At 34.9% G+C, this 24645-nt stretch overlaps 1 protein-coding gene across 6 annotated transcripts in view; it reads left to right on the plus strand.

Annotated features, from left to right (window-relative positions):
• The window catches only part of LOC117178774 (probable deoxyhypusine synthase), a 178163-nt gene that overhangs the window by 104212 nt on the left and 49306 nt on the right, over positions 1 to 24645 (plus strand). For all 6 annotated transcript variants that reach the window (XM_033370239.1, XM_033370237.1, XM_033370240.1 and 3 more), the window contains one exon: positions 4101 to 4293. In XM_033370239.1, the coding sequence (XP_033226130.1) occupies positions 4101 to 4293 (193 nt within the window). The remainder of the gene's footprint in view (positions 1 to 4100; positions 4294 to 24645) is intronic.

Genomic DNA, 24645 nt, shown 5'->3' on the forward strand with positions numbered 1-24645 from the left:
TAGTAGTGGTTTTATTTGAAATTTGGAGGCGATAAAATCAATGTTTTCCACATGTATTTATTAATTTAAATAATATGTAAGATTGGAAATAAATTTAAGTAAGTGGACTTTCGAAAATATAAAACAATTTGAATAATGTCACGAGATATGTTAATATTTATAATAATGTTTGAATTAGAATGCCAGAAATTTAACGATAGTAAAGAAACTAGATAACAAAAGCTTACTGATAAGCAGATTTGCAGATTGAATACTTCGTAAAAACATTTTTTGAAATACTAAAAGAACTATATATTGATGTCGTTATGTCGCAAACAACATTTTCTTAGAGATTGCACATCTGCACTGAACTGCATCAAGATTCTGGTTGTGTCAGTGTCTCTCTGACTTTGAGGCTAGAAAACGTGTTTACGACTGGTGCGCCATGTCGCGCAGTGGCAGGATCGCAAAAATGTTTGTCTTCTGTAAGGAAACTTCTTCTACTATTGGACCTTTAGCTTCAGAACTAGAACCTTTAAAAACAATTAAAGAAAGTTTTCCTTTCGGATCCTCGGTTCTGGCGAAATCTACAAAACGGAAAATACTTAAGCTTACTAATGCAATTAGTTTTTGGTGCATCTAAAATATTTTCGAATTGAAATGAAAAAAATTTTATTAAGTTTGAGTAAATTATGTAAACTGCTGCAGTTCGAAAATGAAAAAGGTCAAATTGCAGTATTGTTGGCCAGTTGCGGAGCATCGCGCATCGGGTTATTATACCTACCTCCCCCCTACCCCGATATCTTCGCCGGCTCTGAGTTAAATTGCACCTTATCAACAAATGCTTTCGTTTCAGGGAAGAGTTTTTCCCTTTGTATGCACAGGTTGGAAGCTTCAGTATTCGCGTTGGGTTGGTATTGTAAACTGTCATGCCATCTTCGTAATTACTTTTTTTTTCATTTGCGTGCAATCCGTTTGAGAGGGGCAGTTTGAATGCTTGTGAGATTCGGATCAGTAAGGTTCAGAGGCATGGAATTCTTGTCTTCTTTACACATGGTGTTATAAAGTTGATTGTCTCGCTTGCTACTGAAATATGTGTTATTTTGTGTGATCTGTGATGCATACAATGGACGGACATCCAACATGCCTCTGCATGTTCAGAGTTTTTGGGGACGCACTGTTCCTTTAACAAAGGTTTTCTCGAAAATGAATGCTTCTTTCAGGAATGTTCGTTTTACTGTTCCATAAAACCTAATAGTACCTCCTACCGTGTTTGAATAAGTCCCGAGAATCTCAAGTAAGTAACCGTGAGGTACTGAGGTAAAAGCTTATTTATAATCAGTGTATAACCTGCGCCGGTTGAGCTTTTATTACATGAGTAACTTTCAATTTTTACCGGGTCCTTGCATCCCCGTGTGTTACGATAGCATCCCTTTTGCTCTTCTGTAAAGATGTTGTTGGCTTTAGAGTGCATGTAAACTTTTTTCGAGATGATAGATGCTAGGACTTGTATAAAATTTAAAGACGGGCAATCAATCGAAATACCGATGAACTCTGAGCATCGTGCCGGGCCAGCTGCTTGCCTACTTTTTGTCTCTTTTATGACCCCAGATACTTCGGAGGTAGTGATGATGAGAACATATATTTTCGGAATATGTGAAATACAAGCCTGTTCAAGCTCGAGCCACGCTGCTTACATGTTGCTTTCATTAGTTTCCCCGTCAGCTTTTTGCGCTCTTATAAAGTTCACTTAACATCTACAATGCCCCCTACTTTCTGTATGTCATAGGAGAACTATTCTTTTAATTGGACCTTAGATTATGATTGTTGTTTTTCAACACTTTTTCTTGGATAAAGTCCTTGCGACGATGTTGTAATAGGTTGTGTATAGTGCAACTTGGAGTTCTGTTCTACCGCTGCTGTCCTGCACAGGGGCCGAGACTGTTAAAGGTCACAAAAATCACCTCTGGATACTTTTTTGAATCCACTATCTATTTCTCCATAGGGGTTAGACACCTACTTCCTGATAGTCCAGAAAGTTCCTTACAACGCGACAGGTGTTTAGTAAAACCGCTTTTTGGGCTGCTGCACAGTGGGCCAGAATCCACGAAAAGTGGACAAAAAACGAATATTCATCCGATTCACTTGAAAGTCTGTATAAGAGGGTTTTCAGCATGGCTGATGCCGAATTTGATGTCAAAAATATCAAAATTTAAAATGGCGGATCCAAAATGGCGACTGAAAACACTACAAAATTTTTCATTCATCAGGAAAATCGGTTTTCCGGCGTTTTTGGGTCACTGAATATGAATTTGGTAACAAACATCCAAAATTAAAAATGGCGGATAAAAAATGTTGGCCATGTTTTTCGAAATAAATAAATTGTGGCTAATAATGCTTCTGAAATAATATACTCGTTAGTTTTTATAATCTGAATTCTAGAAATGTTTTGAGAATAATGAAATTCAAAATAGCGGAATTAAAATTTTAGTTGGGCAGTATGAAAATGTGAATCATGTAAAAATGTTGTTTTTTTACTTATTATATTGAGGTTTTTTTCTTGATATCTAATAATTAACCCATCAACATGGTAGAGGAAGAAATTCGTTCATGATTGCATGAATGTGCCTGTCGTTAGCCTATAAAATCTAATATAATTGCAGTTACCAGGGTCTACCCCCGGGAGGTTACAGGCCTTCAGAGACCCCCTTTTTCATATTTTGTATCAGATATTTATATCATTTTTTAATTTTTTTAATTTTAATTTTTATATTTTTACTTTCTTATTCTTTCATGTGTCACTGACAAGATACTTTGTATCGAATAAGAAGAAAAACAATTATTTTTGCCTATCAATGCCAATAATAGACATTTGTTAAAAAAAAATATAAACAAAGATCAAGCGACGGTAAAGGTAAGCAATTTTAACGCACAATTATACTTTGCGAGCGAGCAATCCATGATTTTTCTTTTTTGTTAATATAATTCGCTGATAATAATTAACTCAACAAGAAAATTTTTTTTTCATTCACGCACCCCTGCGCATCAAATTCAAGCGATATTGAGCAGGGGAAAAATTTTTCAAGAAGATAGAAATATAAAACCGTCAAAGTCCACATTTTTTCCTCTTTTTGCATTGACATAAAAGTGCAAATGAACAAAAATGAAAAAGTTAGTTCTCATAATTCTGTTAATAATTGAGCGCCGAATTTTTTTAAAAACAAAATCCAAAATCGGTAATGAATTTCGCCCTACAAGTTATTTTGAGCCTCGTTTTTTCATTTCAACCGACTGTGGGACGGCTTCATGCGTGAGCGCGCAGTTTTTCATTGTTTGTTCAGCAGGGTATGAATTCGGGCAAAGGAATGCACCCCTGCGACAAAGCTTACATCTTAAGGAAGTCACTGGTACCTTAATTTTTTGGATATGAAGCGGAATGTGGAGGAATGAAGTTTCGACATAAAACGTTACGACAAATAATCGAATATTCTTTGAATAAAACATGTGAATTTTCAAATTTTAGAGTTTTGTAGATTTTGCGCCATTTAATGGATTTATTGGTCCAAACTAAATCCAAAAAATCAAAATCTATTCAATTGATTCAAGTTCATACCTTGACTTTGGGCTAAAAAGTGCGCTCCTGGAGCACTATGTGCTGCTAGTACCCTAGTGATTTCTGAATGTTTGAGATATTCAACACATCTTACATGCACATTGCCTGTAGCAATAATCATAATAGGATGAAAAAATTTATATTTCTCTTTCCTCCATATTATCTTTACTTAATGCCTTAGCTCGCTTTACTTGCGATGTACAATACCCGCTACAACCTTATGTCTTTGCGTTTATCCTTTCTGAGCTGTTAAGCGACAACCATTAATAATGCAATCGATGGATGGATCCTGAATCTCTATCACAGATTTAGGGAGTATGTCCTTCATTTATCTGTTCAGCAGCTCATCAGCCATCGTATCGAAGAATAATTTCATTAGCTAATTTTAGAAAACGAGAAAAAATAAAATTCTACGAAATCACTGCGAAGGAAGACCAAAACAAATTCTAATATTAATATAGAGTCGGTTGGACTTTAATTTCAATTGAAAATACTTATTTTTCTTTAGGGAATACTTTGGACACCATCAAAAGTCATAACCAGATTAGGTCAAGAAATCGATAATCCAGCATCAATTTGTTACTGGGCTGCGAAGAACAAAATTCCAATATTCAGTCCAGCCTTAACAGACGGCAGTCTTGGAGATATGATGTATTTCCACTCCTTCAGAAACCCTGGACTAGTTATCGACATTCTATCTGGTATATTTATAATTTAATATTTATTACATAATAATTTCTTTATATTTACCTAACTTGCAATATTTACCGGTAAAATGTTTCTTCTAAATGATAAAAGAAAATATTAGAAGAAAATTAATATAAATTTGATGTCGGAGTTACCAAAAGCAAGTTATAATATATTATTGTGGGAAACGATCCACAGCGAGAGAATTGATATTTTCTTGTTTCGTAACGCATATTTAATTTGAGGCAAAGGAAAACAAGCATTTCTCGGATTTGTAACGAAGTACGAAACAAGAAACTTTAGAAAGAGAAAGCCTTACGCAGATTGCCTGAAGAGCAAGACAGCGCAACGATAGTTGTCTAATTTTTTCTACCGACTCTGAGGAGTTTTTCTTTTGCTCTGATGTGTTTAATTCATATTATTTATCCGGGGCATGTTTACGTGTTCATCGAAGAAATCTTACAATATTACAATTTAAAAACAAAATAAAAAATGCAAAATATAAAGTACTTGAATTGGTTAAATGAGAACAAGAACTATTTTGTCGAAACATTTATTCACACGACTAACTGATGTTTCGTACCGTAACCTTTTTAAATAAAACTGATCAATCGAATAAGAGACAGTTCTATTAAAAATCCAAGTTATTTTTTGATTTTTTAAATAAATAATTATTCCTTTTACAAATGCCTTACTGGCAACAAATATGAGACCACTTGTATGTTATGACAAATTATAGCAAAAATGAAAAGATTTTATCTAACTTTAGCATTGAACTTTTGGTGAAAAAAGTACATATTTTAGTTTCCTTGTAATCAATCAAGAATAAAACTAAATTTAATTGTTTTAAAATAAACAATGAGGTTTAATGCTAAGCATGCAGATGTTTCCATTTATAATTTTTATTCTTACTATTTAAAAAAAAAACTTGCTATGTCGCAAACATTAAAAGTTGGCCATAACTCTTTAATTGTTGAGTCCAAGTGATCTTATCCTTGTGATGGATTGTTTTAATGGTAAATTTACTTTGTATTGTATTTTATTATTCGCCCTTTTGCGGGTTCGAGGGCTCCGTTCCATTTGTATATTTTTTACATTTTGACTTAACAACTATGCCTTATTCTTAACTTAACCTAACTTATCCTTTAATCGCATCGTCTTCTTTTTATTATTTCCTAGCTCTTATAGATTATCTTAAGAGTGGGCTTTTATCTTCGAAATTCTTTATCCACTTTTACCTTTGTCCATATCCACTCAGGATCCATCTCATTTCATAATCTTTTCCCACCTTTTCTCTTCCTGCGTCTTGTTCATTTCTCCCTCTACTTCCCGCCATTCCCTCCCCTTGTTACACAGTCTCCATTCTCTTCTAACTTGCCATATCCCCTCCTCCTATCTCAAATGTGCCATGTTTCCTCTCCTTTCTCTATTTAATATTTCCTGGAGGCATACTTGTGCGACTTTGCTCCCATTTCCACTCTTAAGTTTCTTTTCAAAAGTTCCAAAACCTTTTCCTGTCTTATCACGAATTTCTCGCTCTGTTTCTTCTCTTAGCATATAACCTGGGCAATTCCAACTCACTCCCATAACCCATCTCAGAAATCTCTCTTGTATGTTCTCTACCTTCTTGTACTCCTTCAATCCCCAAATCTCCTCTCCATAACACATCACTGACCACACCAGTGCATCAAACAGCCATACTCTCATCTTCCAGTCTTCTTTGAATCTTCATTTTCCAATCCCCCACACTTGAACCATCGCTTTACTCGCACTTTCCAACATTTTTTTCACCTGCAGATCATTTCCACCTTCCGCTTCGAACCAGAATCCTAAGTAGCAAAATTCCTCTACAATTTCCACCGTTTCTCCATTTATCTTGCATCCGTACTTTACTTCATTCTTTCTCTTCCTGAAACACAGTATCTTTGTTTTCGCGACATTAATTGTCAGGTCTTACTCTCTCACATATTCTTCAAATCCATTCATTATCAAGTTCATTTTACTTTCACTCTCTGCTAGAATCACTACATTTTCCGCGTACGCTAAGGAGTATATTCTCTTACTCCCTTGCACTGTACCCTCTATTCTCTTTTTTCCATTTTCTCTTCTAGGTCTGCTAACAGTATACTAAATAACAACGGACTTAATGGGTACCCTTGCCTAAGACCCCTTCCCGCCTAGAACTCCTCCCTCTTCTGTTCCCTGATCCTCCCCCTGCCTTTGTCTCCGTAAAGAAATCTTTTATCCTTTTGATCAATTTTCGCCTACCTTCCTTTCTTTCATTGCCTTCCATTGACAGGTTCCTTTCAACTAGATAATTCAAAACAAAAATATTATTCACTGTCCCCATCCCCTTCCTAAATCCTGTTCGATCGTGTAGAATAATTTCTTTCTCTTCTATCTGTTCTTCTAATCTCTTCCTGAGCACCTTCGCGTATATTTTATATGTTATTGGCATGAGCGTGATTCCTCTATAATCTTCCACTTTTCTATCCCCTCCTTTCTTTTAGAGAGGAACTCTATTCTCCACTTCATCGGACACCCTCCCCTGCTTTATTCTCTATCCCATCCTCTCCTGTCGTCTTGTTCCTTTTTGCCTTCTCAATTACTTGATTAACATCTTCTGTAGTCACTTCATTTTCACCTTTGATGTCTCCCTCATTGATCTTTCTACCTCCCCCTTTCACCTTGCTATCCACTCTTTCTAGAAATTTCCTAAAATATACCGTCCATTCGTCCATTTTTATCTCTTTATTGATCCCGTTCCATCCACTCCCTTCTCTATTAATCACCTCCCATTCTCTTCCATCCTTTATTGATTTCTATACCTCCTACATGTACCTTGCCTTCTCCTCCTGTCGTTTGAAATCAAGTAATTTCCCTTGTTTATTTTTTCTTTTGTTATACTCCTTCCCGTCTATCTCTCCTTTTCTCCAATTCTTTAACGATATCTTCATATACTCTTTACTCTCTATATATTCCACATCCCACCAACCTCTTTTCCCACATCTTTTTTCCTCACTTGGCCTAATTTCTTCAACTTCCTTCATTGCCCGTCCCCTCATCTTACCCAACATCTCATCCACGCCTCCCCTATCTTTGATCCCCGCGTTCTCTTCTTTTATTCTTTCTGTATATTCTCTTAGTTTAGCTATTCCCCATTTATCATACATTACAGCCTCTTTATCCTTTCCTCGGCCAGTATGTAGTCTTACTGTTTCCCCATTTCCTGAAAATGTAATCTCCCTTTCTTCATCCCCTTCTGATTTCCCATTAAAAATGAACCATCCTATTTCTCCCAGAATTTGCAACCAAGTCCTACCCTCCTGACCACCCGTTTATGTTTCGAATTTCTCCTGAAAGTCTCATTTTTTTCATCCCATATTTTTCTCCACTGTTCCCACGTCCAAGCATTCAGATCACCTCCTATCAACACCAATTCTTCCCCTTTTTTCGCAACCCATTTCCTAATCACATTCCAACCTTCATCTTCTCCCCTTCTCCTATAAATGTTAACTATCCTAAACTTTCTTCTTTCTATCTTCACTAATCTCGTCATTATTCCATCTGCTTCCTCAAATCCCATTTCTATACTCTCTGTTTCCTCTACTTCATTCCTAACTCCTGACACCATATCTTCTTTCTTTCTTCCCTTTATCTTCTCTTTTTTGCCTCTTGCATCTGCCATATATATCCCTTAGGTAACTTCCTCCTTAATCGCATTCAATCCTTCTATTTCCTTACCTCTTCCCAGAATCCATCTGATGAAATAGAATTGAGTGAGTCGGCAGACTATTTCAAGGGTCTGTTAGTGGGAGAAAAAAATAGGATAATAGGGGAAAGTAGAAAATTAGTACAAGGAGAAATGGAGGTAGGGAAATGAATAACAAGAGAAGAAGTGGATGCGGAAATAAATAGATTAAAAAGGAACAAGGCTATAGGAGATGATGTTATGGAGAACGAAGCGTTGAAGTATGGAGGAGAAGAGGTCAGGGAAGGACTGGGGGAGATCTGCAACAAGGTGTGAAATGGAGAAGGGTGGCCAGAAGAGTGGTTGACAGGGCTGGTGGTACCAGTTGTCAAGAAAGGGGAAGGAAATAAGGTAGAGTATGGATGGATCACTTTAATGCCAGTTGGCTACAAAATATACGCAGAAATTTTAAGAAAAAGGCTAGAGAGCCGGATAGAGAAAAGGGAAAGTATTCCACAAAATCAGAAGGGTTTTTAGAAAAGGGATGGGAACCATAGAGAACATTTACGTACTGAACTACTTGGTTAACAGAAATCTAAGGAGAAAGAGAGGGAAATTACCGCGTTATTCGTGTACTTCAAAGCAGCTTATGATTCAGTAAACAGAACATTGGTATGGCAGGCAATGAAAGAGAGGGGAATAGAGGGAATGCTGGTGGAGAGGACAAAGGAAATTTTTACAGAAACCAGGATTAGGGTGAAGATAGGAAAGGAAAAAGGAGAGGTATTCTGGATAGAAAGAGGTCTAAGACAAGGGTGCCCTTTAAGTCCGCTACTGTTTAATATGCTGTTGGCAGACCTAGAGGAGAAGCTCAAGAAGAAAGGAAAAGGGGGACGATATTGGGTAATAACAGAATATATTCTCTAGCTTATGCGGACGACGTAGTTCTGTTAACAGAAGATCGGAAAGGGATGAACCTAAAGCTGAGAATTTTGGAAGAGTATGTGAGAGCAAAGGATCTGACGGTGAACGTATAGAAGACCAAGGTGAAGTGTTTCAGACGTAGAAACACCATAATAGATTACGTTTGCAAAATGAACGGACAAACAGTGGAAAGGGTAGAGGAATTCTGTTACTTAGGTTTTTGGTTTGAGGCAGAAGGGGGAAACGAGCTGCAGGTGAGTAAAAGAATTGAATGTGCGAGTAAATTAATGGGTCAAGTATGGGCCATAGGAAAGAGAAGGTTCAAGGACGATTGGGGAATGAGGGTCTAGTTATTTGAAACGCTGGTTTGGGCGGTATTGTGTTATAGGGTAGAGATCTGGGGTTCGAAGGAACATAGGGAAGTAGAGAGTATACATGATCGATTTCTGAAGTGGGTAATGGGGGTTAGCGGGAGTTGCCCAGGATACATGTTAAGAGAAGAGTTAGGAAGGGAGAAATGGTTACTAGACAAATTAAGAGAGCCTGGAAGTTTGAAGAGAAGCTAAATAGGGGGGAGAGAAACAGAATAACTCAAGCATGTTTGGGCGAAATTCTGAACAATGAGGCGAGAGGAAATTTGGGAAATTCAAAATGGGAGGAAGAAAGGAGAAAAATGAGAAGGGTTTGTAAGATACGAGAAGGGGTTATGGAATGGCAGGACATAGAGTTAGAGCTACTAGTTAAACAAGAAGAAGAGAGATGGACAAAGATTTCAGATTCGAGGTACAATAGATGTTATATGATGGTCAAAGGTTGACGGAACCACAATATCTGCAAGAAATAAAAAGGGAAGAAAAATGGAGTAGGGTTGTACGCTTTAGACTGGGAGGAGTGAGAGCATGCAGATACTGGACGGATGAAAAGGAGAATTTATGTAGATTATGTGGATAGGAAATGGAGTCATGGGCACATGTATTAGAAAGATGTACAGGAGAGGAAGAGGGACAGTTGAGTGTGGATGAGTGTGTAAGATGGATCTTGGATGGTAGTGGACAGGGAGTGATGTGGATGAAGAAATTGGAAGAAGTAAGGGCAAGCAGGGGAGTAGGGCAAAGCCAAACGGGTGATCCTAAAAAAGGAAATCAAAAAGCAAAAGTTAAATTCAAAATTGTGGAAAAGGTTTGTTTTTTATGGTAAAAGGAAATGGAAATCCTAGAACATCGCTCATTACTAGAATTATTAGTATTATTTTTTGTTATTATTTTATTTTTAAGTAAGGCGAAACATTAGAAGATAAGCAGCTGATAGCTTAGATTAAGGGGATTCATTAGACTGGCAAAACGGGATTCTAATTTAAAGCGGCAATTTTTAATAATTTTTCCTACTTTCTTACATACGGCATCCAAATGTTGGTCTATTTTACTGACCAGCGCCGGTTTTTGGATGAAATGTTTACATTTTCTTTGATAATAAAAAAGAAGAGAACAATAGGGAAAATTTTTAGTGGCACTTAGTGTGGACTCTCGCTGTATTCTCATCGATTCTCGTGAAACTCAAGAAGCAGGCACCCTAGGGCGCGTCAAATGGCGCGTCGAGATGCTCGTAAATCATCACCCTTTGATTGCTATGAGATGTAGGTCAATTACAAATATTTAAAGTATAAAAGCATGAATTGATTCAATTTTAATTGACATAATTAGCTTATTTATATAATTGGAAGAAAGTAAAAATGATATTCATAAAAATCGGTTAATATTTGCAGCAATAATAGAAATTTTAAAGTGCACACGACAATAATTGCAGAAAGTATGGAAACGTTGAGTTCCATTCAAAAGTGTAGCTTTGCCGACAACTTGAGACCGAGCTTCACATCTACTCCCTGAATCTGAATAATAAGTACTTTATCTAAACTGCTGATTAAAAAGTGTTATTAATTTTGAATAATAAGCTTTACTAAATGAATTAGCAGTTTGCTAGTTAACGATGTGAGAAAATCTTACCAAAGCAATTACTGACTTCTCTCCAATAAGTTCTTATTGCTCTAAATTATTTAAAATGCTTAAGATATTGTGGGAAATGATACACATGCAGTTCTATTTGTTCATTTCATAAGCAATCAAAATCCATAGATGAAAATTCTTGGAATTTTCCCTTTAGAAAAAGTGCCTATGAACTACATGAAAGTTTCATGTTATTTGAAATTACATAAATAAGGAATACAAATTATTCATTGTTGGTTTTACATGGGAATAGTGACTGAAAATCTCTCAAGAAAAACTTAAAGTAGTTTTAGTGCGAAGCAAACTATTTTGTAGACCAAAAAGCGAAAGTTTTATATTAACTTACTTAATTTGGTTACAGAATCAATCTTGGAATTTTCCCTTTAGAAAAAGTGGTTTAGAACTACATGAAAATTTCGTGATATTTGAAATTAGATAAATAAGGAATAAAAATTATTCATTGTTGGTTTTACATGGGAATGGCGACTGAAAATCTCTTAAGAAAAATTTAAAGTAGTTTTAGTGCAAAGCAAATTATTTTGTAGACCAAAAAGCCAAAGTTTTATATTAACTTACTTAATTTGGTTACAGAGTCAAGAATTGTTGTATTTGCACAAACTAAATTTGGGCTTTTTGGTCTACAAAATAATTTGCTTTTCACTAAAATTACTTTAAATTTTCCTTGAGAGATTTTCAGTCACTATTCCTATGTAAAACCATCAATAAATAGTTGTTATTCCTTATTTATATAATTTCAACTATCAAGAAATTTTCATATAGTTCTAAGACGCTTTTTCTAAACGGAAAATTCCAAGAATTTTCATTGATTTATTTTGATTTCTTATGAAATGAACAAATAGAACTACATATGTATCATTTCCCACAATATCTGAAGTATCTTAAATAATTAAGAGGAATCAAAACTTATTCGACAGAAGTCAGTAATTGCTTTTGCAAGCTTTTCTCACTTAACTAGCCGACTGCTAATTCATTTAGTAAAACTTATTATTCGAAATTAATAACGATTTTTAATCAGCAGTTGAGATAAAGTACTTATTTTTCAGATTGAGGGAGTAGGTGTCAAGCTCGGTGTCAAGTTGTCGGCAAAGCTACACTTTTAAATTGACTTCAGCGTTCCATTCTTACTGCCATTATTACTTGATTTTCAGGAATATGTTTTTTACTTTCTTCCAATTATATGAAGAAAATAAATTCTGGCAATTAAAATTTTATCCAGTCATCCTTTCAAATGTTAGGTTTCGCAACCGGCATGAATCTCTTGGGAATGAAAAGATAGTATCTGGCTATACTGTCGTGTGCACTTTAAAATTTCTATTATTACTGCAAATGTTAACAAATTTTCATGAATCTTTTTTTCACTTTCTTTCAATTAGATGAATAAGCTAAGTCTGTTAATTAAAATTAAATCAATTCATGCGCTCGTAGTAAAAGTATTTGTAACTGACCTACAGCTCATAACAATCAAAGGGTCATGATTTACGAGCATCTGGACGCGCCCCAGGGTGCCTGTCTCTTGAGTTTCACAAGAGTCGATGAGAATGCAGCGAGAGAGTCCACACTGAGTGTCAATGAAATTTTCCTCTATTGTTCTACTCTTTTTTATTATTAAACAAAATATAAGGAGTAAATATTGAAAATTGTGGCTTTAAGATGGAATCCCGTTTTTCCAGTCTAATAAATCCCCTAAAGGATGGAATGTAAATTTTATGTACAGGGAGCGGCGGAGGCCCTCAAACCCGTAAAAGGGAGAGATTAAATATACATACATACATACACTTAGTGAGGTAATAATTAATACAAGTTAGCCAGAATGCGCGTTCAAACTATTTATTCTTGTTTATTACAAACTTATATATACTTAGAGTAATGCTAGTTTTGTTTTGAATCACAACAAGAAGTTTATTGCAAAACGTAATATAAAAATATGATTCTGTAAATATTACAATATCAGCCCCCCCACTTCTCCTTCCCAGGGGAAAAACATGTATAACACATGCATGTATAGTGTATATATATATGAAGTAAGGACGTTTACTATGTAGTCATAGGGAATATAATTATATAAACTCTAGCATACAATGCAACCCGTCTTGCATTTGTGTCATGCAAAAAAGTACTATATAGGCGATTTTATTTCGGTTTCCAAATTTCCCGCGCTCGAGATCTTGCGCTGATTGGTCAAAGGCTTCGAGACTCAGAAGACGTGCGCAAAATATACGTATAACCAAATTCTGAAAAAAGGTTATGTTGCCTAGGATTCACCACGCATTTTAAATAAATAATTAGTTACGAATTAAAAAAAAATGTAACACAACATTAAAATTGTTTATAAATACATTCGGGACGTGCATCAAGTACATTCTTAAAAACTGAAGTTGGTTTTCACTGATGTAACGGGTCGTGAGTGATATTTGACGTTTGACAAGTGTCAAAATCGTTTTGTACTTCGATCTTAATCAATTAAATGAAGTGAATATCTGCAGGTTGTACGTAATTCATTGGTGATAAAATCTGTTGTTTTACTTATTGAATAAAATATGGGAATCAAACGCTTTTGAGTAACTGCAACGAAAATTGCAATCCGTATGATTATAAAAATTGCAACGATGACTCTGAAATTCAAATGATGAGAGGTAAGAAGCGGCGAATTATTCTTATAAGCTCGGTGTTCAGCGACCTTGACAATTTCGTCTCCACTACTATAGAATGTTAAAGTATACATTTTTTGGTGATATTTGACTTCGAAATTATAGAAATTATTAGCTGAAATCTTCAATATTAATTCAACTTTAGAATAGAATTTTTTATTCTAGACGTCGACAGTGCGCATGTATTTATAACCAGTTTATATAAAAGTAGGAAAATTTGTTAATACATTCCTTATACCAGAAAATCACTAGCAAATGGCTTTTTATTGTCTAAATTTGAAAAAGAGAAGTAGAAAATATAATATTGTGTTATTTTATATTTGTCTGAATATTAAATATTTACTCAAACAAAGTTCTGAACTGCAAATCTTGTATAAACCCTACCGAAAGAAATCTCTGAGTTTTCTTTAGCGAAATAGCTTAGCCAATTAGAGTCTATAAACAAAGTGGATTTGAAACAAAATAGTGTCGGAGATAGTTTGAGCAAATCTCTCAAACTACGAGTATCTCCGACTCTCAAACTATCTCCTTTTGTATTCGTCACGTACCGGGCGGGCAGAGTTATTTACAGTAGTTGGTCGTGGCTAATCCGCTCTACCTTTTTAAATTCCTCTTCAAATTATTAACACTTTTTTTTAATTGATGAATTTTCTCATTATACTTATTTATAATTATAACTTATATACTGATATACAATTTTCTAGTTGAATTCAAAAATGTTGTTTTTTTTTTGTCGTATCTCATTCCATTTACGAGAAATGTTCTATTAATTCCAATTTTAAGCATTAAAAAAAAGTTAGATATCTTAAGTCATCGAAACCCATAGATTCCAAATTATTATGTTTTAGGCTGTTGTTAACTATGAAATTAAAAAAAATTTACTTCTAAATTTTAATCCGAAAGCTTAACAAAGGACCCTTGAGTGTCGTCTACTCTATTGAGATAACCATATACAACATCATATACAACATCGTTGTAGCTGCTCCATACTGTGCTCTTCTATTGATTCGTGCACTGATTTTGCACCTGGAACATGATCTTCCGTGAGTTTCGCCGAATTTTTAAGCATTTTTTAGAAGATGACAGGTGCCAACAGATGCAAATAATGGCCTTGGTCGCCGCACTCTTTGCACTTTTTTCACCGTTTCTTTAAGTAGACTTAAAAATGTTCTACCTTAAAAATCACTGTTATTTACAAATTAATTTTTTGTTATTGTTTTTATTAACAACATTTTCCATGCATTTCGACACAAAACTGTTCGAAAAATACGGAAATGATGTAAAATTTCTGCACGTGCGAACTGCCGACGTCTAGAATAAAAAGGCCTATTAGAATGAGCCATGGCCATATAACGGAATTTTCAAGAGTTTCACCACTTGGTTTTTAAATATACACCATATTACAAAACATTGATAAAGATTTTAAAATGTTTCAAAGATCTTAAAATTTTTTAAAGAATTTTGAACATTTTATAAAGGTGTGTTTACCAGATTTTAAATATTTCATAACAATTTCACAAAGATTTTTAAACGTTTAAAAGATGTAAAGGGTTTCAAAGATATTTAAAAGGTTACAGTTACCAGATTTCAAAGATTTTAAAACATTTGGAAGATTTGAAAAGGTTTCAAAACATCTTAGAAGTTATTTTTACTAATTATAGATTTCAAATATTTCAATGATTTCAACGAATAAAAAAGATTTCGCAAAGAAAGATTTAAGAAAAATTTCCCAAAGAAACCACGTCCCGAAAATTTTTATGAACACATTCAAATATTGTGTTACATTTTTTTTAATTTGCAACTAATTATTTATTTGAAATGCGCGGTGAATCCTGGGGAACATAACCTTTTTTCAGAATTTGGTTATACGTATATTTTGCGCACGTCTTCTGACTTTCAAAGTCTTTGACCAATCAGCGCAAGATCTCGAGCGCGGGAAATTTGGAAACCGAAATAAAATCGCCTATATAGTACTTTTTTGCATTACACAAATGCAAGACGGGTTGCATTGTATGCTAGAGTTTATATAATTATATGACCTATGACTGCATAGTAAACGTCCTTACTATATATACGCAATGAGGAAAATACACCTCATATTAAAAGTCGGAAAGGACAATAGGATTTTTTGAAGAATTGAGCTTCTTGGAGAGAGATGTATGAACAACGTGTCCCGAAAAAAGGTGTAGCAGGATGCCGAGAGAACCTGCTAATTGACAGGTGCGCCTAAAAAGAGAGAGCAGCCCATCAGTGCTTCCTGTCAATGGACTGGATTAACTACCAGAAAGCTTTTGATTCAACCTCTCATAGACTTATCAGCTGTCTGTTCGACAGCTTGGAGGTTCATCCACGCATAGTGGGATGCATAGAGAGATAAATGCCCCTTTGGAAAACTAAATATACCATCTCATCTGAAAAATATCGATGGAAAACAAACAACGTCACCTTTCATAGAGGCGTCTTTCAGCATAAGGTCACTCATGTATTGTATATGGATGACCTTAAGATCTATTCTAGGAGAGATGGGTATGGACTTTAGATTGGAGAAGTGTTGTGCCAAAATTCATCTGAAAAAAGGGAAGATTATTGGCCTTCCCGAGATCTGCAAATCGGTCGGCGTTGAACAAGGTATCTTCCAATAACATGGCTGCCGTCCAGGTTCTACTTTACTCGTTTCGGGTGGTTCAATGGACTAAGAAGACGCTTAAGATCCTTGATATCACCTCACATAAGGTCATGCATATGCATATCATAGATATAAAAAAGCTTCCATATCAATTCGTCTGTTGAGATTATACATCTCAGGCCATGAAGGCAGACGAGGACTTCTAAATCTCCAGTTTCTTAATAACTGAATTGTTCTAAGTACTGCTCACATTGTTGCATATGGCAGAGATCCAGGCCGATGAGACCCTTGGCTTAAATTTTAACATCAGAATTAAGGGAAATGCATTAATTTATCTAGATCGTTCTTTTCTAAAAGTCAAGAGTAAAGAAAGCGGCGGTTGAAAAATATCGCCAAGAGCTACTTGACAAGAAAATGCATGGAAACTTTTACAGAAATGTAGAAGAACATTTCTTGTCAAAAAACCAAACCTTGTCTTTTCTGTAATCATCAGGGCTTCATTCAGGTACAGGGGGTTTCATTTTCGCGTGCCAGGACGGTGTAATTTCCACCTCAGTATACCGTGGCCACATATTATGTCAAGAAGTTCCCAGCGATAGGTGCGGAGCGTATGATGCCCAAACGGGAACTAAGTAACTGTACAGACAGAATGTGGCCCTAAGAGTGCTTTATTGCCATCTTTGTCGCTCTTACGGCGTTGGGTCCGAGCCCTTCCCGGTAATAGCTACACAGAAAGGTGGTGGCCAGAAGCAAGGCAGTTGGAGAAAGGAAATAGGAGCTTGAGAAACTGAAAGAGTTTAAAGAAAAAATGGAAAAGGAAAAGATTAGGTTTATAGAAGAGAAGAGAGTAGACTCGTTAATGGAAAAGGATAAAACCTGAAAAGGGATCTGCAAAGACTGTACCCAAAATATTCGGTTAAAGTAATTGTCCTTGTGATCGGTGCTCTCGCAGGTGCGAAGCTATTACCGGTTCGTAACCTTGAAGCCATACCACTGTGCCGAAAGTATGCAGATACATTTGCAAGTTGGATGCAGAAAGCTGTCATCCTTGGATCACATAAGTCCTCAAGACACAAAAAGGTACGCAGGCTTGTCCTTGTGATTTTATCTTGCCTTGTAATCACCCATCTCACGGTCGTAAGACATGGTCATAAGTGTGATTTGCCGCGGTTCCGCTAGGAGCCGGTGTTATTTTGGTTCCACTAGGAGCCGCTCTCATTTTTAGATGAGGGTGTCTCATTCAAAACAAAACTTTTACAAGTAATTTAATCAATAAGTAATTAAAGAACTAGTCTTCACACCTGCTCCTAATTATTCCATTCTTTGTTTTTTCCTTGTGTAAGATAGCTTTATTTAAATTAATTCGTTTTAGACAGGCAATAATTATTTTAGTTAACTTGAATTATTTATCACATCACTCTAATTGAAAATAAGACAAAAAGGAAACTTTTTTTTTTAACCGCGACTTTTTGACTGTTCCAAGAGAAAATTGCTAAACACAATCATAATTTTTTTTAATTCATGTAAATATCTAATTATCAGAAATAATTTGTATTAAAAAACTAACAAAAAATCATAATTAGCGCCACAAACTTGTAAAACCCATTTTTCACTTATGGGTTTTTTGGGACCCTGTAAAACAGACCTATGAGGGGGATATTTAAAAAGTAATATTTTATTCGTATTCTATGGCTAATTCTCAACAGAAATGATGAATTTTAACTCCATTCAGCTAATATTGAGGATTTCGAATAAACTTTGAAAAAACTTTTTTTCATGTGTGAAATAATTTTTAAACTTCATGGGGCGTGCGGCACCTCTTAATATAATTTTTTTTAAACGGAAAAAAAGAATTTTTTGTTTGGATTCGAACAAATTTCCGGGCCTTATTCATAAAAATTCGATGAAAATATTTTCTAATGCATTTTTGGACCACCCTATGGCGCATAGATAGTCCGGCAATTTCAATTGTAAAGCCTTAAGTTACGGTAATAAGGCGTGATCGAACCTCACGTGCTACAGCATTGCCTCATTTAATTCGATTTTATTTTCCTGTGATGAGCTTTCTTGTGACTTATTTTTTGCAGTGAAGCTTCTTATAACGTTTCTTTTTATTTCAAAACTTCTTTCAGGTAGATTTGCAAGTTCTCATTTATTTGTAATCGCTGGAAGATTCACATAATTGCTGCTATTGTAAATATTCCATTCTATTATCCAGTATACACGTTCGTAGACACCTGATATCAAAAGTTCATTTGAAATCGGGTCGAATATACCAATCTTTTCATTCTCTAAATAAATAGCAAGACTCACTTCAGCCAATTTTCGCAATGGTAATCAATTTTCCTTGAGAGCTTCAGAGAAAATAAATGTCTATTTCGAATAAGTTTCTATTTTCTGAAAAATTTTTAAAATTACATGCTCCCTCCGTTGTCAGGTCTGTTAAATTATTTTTGTTTGCACATTTTTTCTCACCTTGATCAGAATGATTAAATATCTTGAAGAAAATCTTAGTTCGTTAAATGTTCTGTCACGACGCCAGTATCTGCTAAAAATGTTGCCAGGAATTCATCCAAACGTGCGCTACTTGCATTTGTAACAATCGCTTCTACTTCTACATTATTTTCAAAATTTGAGTATTTACGGAGCTGCTCACCTTTTTGTTTCCTCATGGAAAGTTATTGTTTTTCAGCTGATTTTATTGAGAGAAACGTCATTTGACATAGACCTGAACCTTGAAAACTACGAGAATAAAATTAATTTGAATTGTTATATTCATAATCCCGTCGCCGAACTCCAAAGTAGTTTTAGGGGGTTTTGCAATATCTGCTGATGTGCACAGTCCTTTTATAATTATAACATATTTTTTGCCCTTTATTGGGGCAATCTCGGATAATGTGGTCATAACTAACACACTCAAAGCAGCGCTCAGATTTTTCACCCCTCACCATATAAGCCAGGCACAGAAGTACCAAAAAAGACGGATGAAGGAGGTAATTAGGAACGAACTGAAAATTGATCTAAAACCTTCCGAATAGGTTGTAAATGAACCTGTAAACGTACGATATGGATTGAACAATGTCTAAACAATTTATATTGAGAAATGGCGACCACTGTCAGTTTTTCGAGCCTATAAAAAAACGGCTAAATTTGCCAAAATTGAGGCTCTATAGAAAAATGTGCAAAATTCTGGCCTCTATAAAAAAGTTATTCTCTTTTTTACATAGAAATACTTGTACACATGCCAGCTTCTGTCATCCAGTTTGGATTTGTCATTTACTATTGTTATACCTAAACCACGGCCGCGAGCCGCATATTATTATTTTTATTTTTTATGTTTCAAACTTTTTCTCAGTGAACTCCTGTTTGATCGCGTGAAGCGGCTTCTCAAACTGATGTACTTTGCAGCAAATTTCGTTTTTAACTTTTATCCTTCTTGCATTTTTGTTTCAAACTCCGCTGTTTCATAATAGACGCACGAATTCCTATTTCATTGTGGTATCCCACTTGATGCTCTCCTATGGTATTTCGTTCAAGGTGATTGGCTGAAAATAGCTAACGCTAGCTAAAACATCCTCAACAGGCACAGTTAAAGTTCCACTTCTTACCGTTTGTCGCAGATGTTCTAACTGGCCAGCTGTTTGATTAGTGAGATCTGCCTCACCATCTCGCCATTCACCATCACCACCGTCCCGTATGCTGTGGCACCCAGCGGCGACTCCAGGAGCACCCCGACGATGCTCGTAAAAAGACAAGCGTTTCAAAATTTTTAAATTCTCTCTATTATTATTGGTGGGTTTTGTGTTCTTCTTAGTCTCTTTCCTCTTCATCCTCTGCCTTCTGGCATGCGAAACTCTGTCAGTAGCAATGGTGCCGCCAATGAAAAGCCATCAAAGTCATGAGAGGAAAGCTCAAGCTCTACCGCGACACTAACGTTAATTTAATACGATGTTTGAAATCACTTGTGATCATGTTGTAGGTACAAAAGTATGATCATGGTGTAGTTTGGGGTTCATATTTTACCGCTGTTATACTTAAACAACGACCGTTAGCGTTTAAAGTAACAAAAGTCACCTCTCTATGCTTTCTTAGAGCTACCATCTGCCACTTCACAGGTTTTTATTCGCTTGTTTTCTGATGGTCGAGAAAGTTGTTTACAATGCGACAGGTATTTAATAAAATCGCCATCTGAGCTGTTGCCAGTACCCGACTGACTCCAAAATGTTCAAGATGTTAAGTTCATATTGCGTGCACATTGCCTGTAATCGAAATCACAATAAGATGAATAGATGCAAGCTTCACATTCCTCCATATGGTATTTACTTGATGCCTTTACTCGATATAATTATGGATCTTGGTTTTATAGGTTGACCGCAAATTTCGGTTGAGTGAAAATCAATGTCGATGATGTAGACTCTTCCACCTTTTTTCTCTCGCCTCATGATATAAAAGGTAGTTGACCTTTAATTATCTTACGGTTGGCGGGTCACATAGGTATTCAGAACTTTTGCTTCGGGACACAGTAAATAGAGGCAAGAGGGACATCGAGGCAAGTATCGGCCAATGAATAACTTGTAGCTGGTGTTTTAACAAGCTATTGGCCGTTTGTTCTTTAACTTGACAAATCTCCGGTCTTAGGAACAATTTTCCGGTCTTAGGGATCAGTACCGTGCGTCCTTCGTGCGTAGAAATGAACTTCTTTCACCAAAAGTTGTTGATTTTATCTGGTCCTGGCGCTGAAAAGATCTTAGTTCTAGCGATAACTTTTTTCACTTCTTCAGCAGTAATTAGTGGACAATTCTCCTCTTGCCGTTGCAAAAGTTGCCTCTGGCAAACGTTACGAACGAGTGAGATATCTGAAGCTTCTTCATCTAGCTCATGAGTTTCACAATATTCTTGTTCCCAGAAAGCTTGAATCTCTTTCCGACTAGGTAGATTTTCAACAGCACATTCAAGCCGTTCAAGATGCTCTTTGGTTATTAAAAGAGCTCTTATTTTTTGCATCCAGTTCTGCTTGATGCTCAACATTTTTCATTCGTTCAACGTGTGATTTGCATTTAGTATGCAATTAGTATGTTGCTTTCAGTTTACAAGCGCTATTCACGCCTTCTACAAAAAGAGAATATCTTTAAATCATATGAGGAACTTAAGTTAATTTTGCAGATAAAAAATTATTTATTTATATCCTATACTGCTTTAAAATCAGAGCAATGTGATTCTGAGTGGACGTTTTCATTCAGGGAAAAAAATCCCGAGCGTTTACCGGGTTCTTTCCGGTTCGTAAACTTTTTTTACGATCAATTAATAATTTTTTAAAAATTAAAACGCTTAATTATTTGCATGTGTAAAAAGGAAGCTGTTTACACATTTTAATTTTTTAAATTAAATGCCTGAACAGCAAAATAAAATGTTCTTATATTATCTTCAAATGTTTTAATATCCTGCAAAAGTTTGAAAATTTGATTTAAAAACCTTTTAAATGTTTCGAAATCTTTTCATGTTTTTAATCGCTTTCCGAAATTTTAGCGAAGTTTCTTTTGTTTAAAAGTTTCTTTTAAAAATAGATTAGTAAACAACCAAGGTGTTGTAATGAAATTACAGGTCATTTTCAAGGTTTCCACGTCAATTCGTACCCTTTTGTATTAAAAATCTTGTTTAGCTCTATGCTTAGGGGCCGTTCATAAACAACGTAGTCGTCTTAGGGGGAGGGGGGGGGGGTTCTACGAAAAGCCACGCTGGTCCACATGGGGGGTAAGGGGGTAACGCGTCCGAGCCAAGTCGTTTTATATTCAGATGTAAAAAGTAATAATAAAACGCATAGCTTTCTCGTTTTTTTAAATAGCGTGCGGAGTCCTAAATTCGATCCCTGCGAACCGAACCGAGTCGCCCTGTCCCAAGTCTTTTTGTTTGTTTACATTATTTAATGAGTCGAGGCAAGAAAATTCTGGTTTATTGAAGCCCCCTTATTAGAGTGTCCAGTTTTAAATTAAGGAAATAAATGTTCAAAGTTGCAACTATCGAAAGAAGAAGCACGCGAGGAATTAATTGAAGATGAAATTATAAGTGACGATTAAAGGAAACAGACTGTTAACCAAGTTTACTTAAGCTAAATATTGTAGAAATGTAAATACTTATATTTTTATTGGTTTAATTAGATTAAATAGAAATTAATTTTAATTATGGTTTAATATAATAATAATTGAATACATTACAATTATTTCGGCGACATATAAAGATTTGCCAATTTATTTTTATTCTTACGTCGGAATTTGAGTTTTTGTTATGCTTTAACATAAATGTAACACGTTGCATTACCATTATGTTAAAGCATAATTTTAATTCGTTATCTATTATTAGCACTCTAGTTCATTTTTATTATGCTTTAACATAATTTTAACTCGTTGCATTTCCATGATACTAATTTGCCTTGTTTAGGGAATTCGCTGATTTCCACATCCATTTCTTGTTTACATATTTGACCCCGCTTGATCTGGTTTTTATTTTCAATTTCTCGTTTCTAGCGTTTTTAGGAATTGATAGGTTAGCTTAGATAATCAACTGGCGGCTAAAGTGGTGTCGTTGGGGCTCAGTTGTATATCTTAGTGACGTCACATCTGTTTAAATGTGACCAAATGTACGTAAAATAAAAATAAAAATTTTAAGTATTAGAAACCGAAATTTTTTTCTTTTCTCGATAACGTTATTCAAACCTTCAAGTTTCTATAAATATGTTTATCTCATTTCATGCAAAATCCCCATTGTATATATAGTGAACAAGCAATTATATTTTTTGTCTGTTTAATAGATTTTTCTGTATAAAGCAAATGAAAAATATTAGTGTTCGCTTCGCTCTTAAATTTGAGCGCGCCTAGGATTATTTTTGCATTGAATTTTTATTTGTAATAAAATTTAAAAAATTTAACATATATGTTCATTCTAAGCAGGGCCATAAACATTTATAGAAAAAATACTGGCAATCAGTTATTATTCATTTGTTAACTACCTTTTTGCTATATCCTTAGAGTATCGCAATAGTAGGTAATAGAATTAAATAAAAAGTTTAAAATTTACACTTTTGTAAATATAAATAATACTTGGGCGATATGCAGTCATATTATGAATGGATGGCCCTAAAAACAATTAAATGATTTTTTATAATTTTTTAAATTAATTTCGGCATTTTCGTACGCCAGCGGCTTGTAAGTACGGGACCAGTACTGCGGAGAATTACCAGCCATTACGGCCCCAGTACAGATACCGGGTATTGGGCCTCCAGCAATGTGTACTGGGCGAGTACGGCGCCAGTAGTTTATTTCAATCTGGGTAGTGAATACCTACCGTTAGGGTCGCGTCCCACTTCAGCGTCAATCTTTGCGCAAAAGCACTTACATTGGCTCAAATGTCTAGAGATTTGACATTTGGCGTTGGCTATTATGCTAGCATGGGATTTTTATTAATACTGTCAACTGAGTATAAATTAATACTGAGTCCTACTGATTCAAGATACTGAGTAATACTGAGTCACCCTATACAAATTATGGAATGTACTCAGCGGATCATGCTCAACGTCTGATAAGTCGTTTGTTAATTCGAAGTGAAACAATAATACATTTTAAAATCAAGAAAGGCAAGAAATCAGAGTTTCCACTTTTTAAACTCTTAACATCAAATCGAAATAAACACTTTATTATTAATTATTTTTAGTCCAAATTTATGCATTAACTTTTATTTATTTAAAACAAATTAGTGAAGAAAAGTTATATCTTTTCGATTTGTGATATTGGAGTACTGACAATATATATTGAATAAATTCCTAAAAAGACTATTTTCTGAGAGAGATATTTCGTTTTCCCCAAAGAAATCATGTGCTTGTATCTTGTGAATGGTCTTCTGCAGTAATAATGATCTCTTATAGCAATGTGGATATTTACCCAATGGTATTTCTCTCTGGATATTGTGCTATTGAATAAAAATTAAACTCATCATTCTGAAAGTCGTAAATGAACAAACTTTTTTTCGGCAGAAAATTTTAAGATTATGCACCGATATTTCACGAAAACATTAAAGATTGTAAATCAGCGAGTGAACGAGTGCAGCAAATTATATACCAGAGTGTCAGATTCTGATATTCATTTCAATTGTGAAGAAATATAAGGCATATCCGTGAAGTGTGGATTGCTATTAAATAAAAAATATTCTCGAATATTTTCCAAATACATATATTTTATATTTAGTAGAAATTTAGATTGATATTTTTTAACCTATTAAAAAAATTATTTTTTTCTTCCTTTTTTTTTTGAAAATGTTGAAAACCATATAACTTTTTTAATTTTGATCGAATTTCATATTTACAAATTTTTCAATAATCACTTCATAATTGGTCGCGTAGCTTTTGTTTTATTCGTGAAAAGGAACATTGAAAAATAAAAAAATTAAATTTTTGAAAAAAACGACAC

Source organism: Belonocnema kinseyi, chromosome 8, assembly GCF_010883055.1.
Source record: "Belonocnema kinseyi isolate 2016_QV_RU_SX_M_011 chromosome 8, B_treatae_v1, whole genome shotgun sequence".
Classification (NCBI taxonomy): domain Eukaryota; kingdom Metazoa; phylum Arthropoda; class Insecta; order Hymenoptera; family Cynipidae; genus Belonocnema; species Belonocnema kinseyi.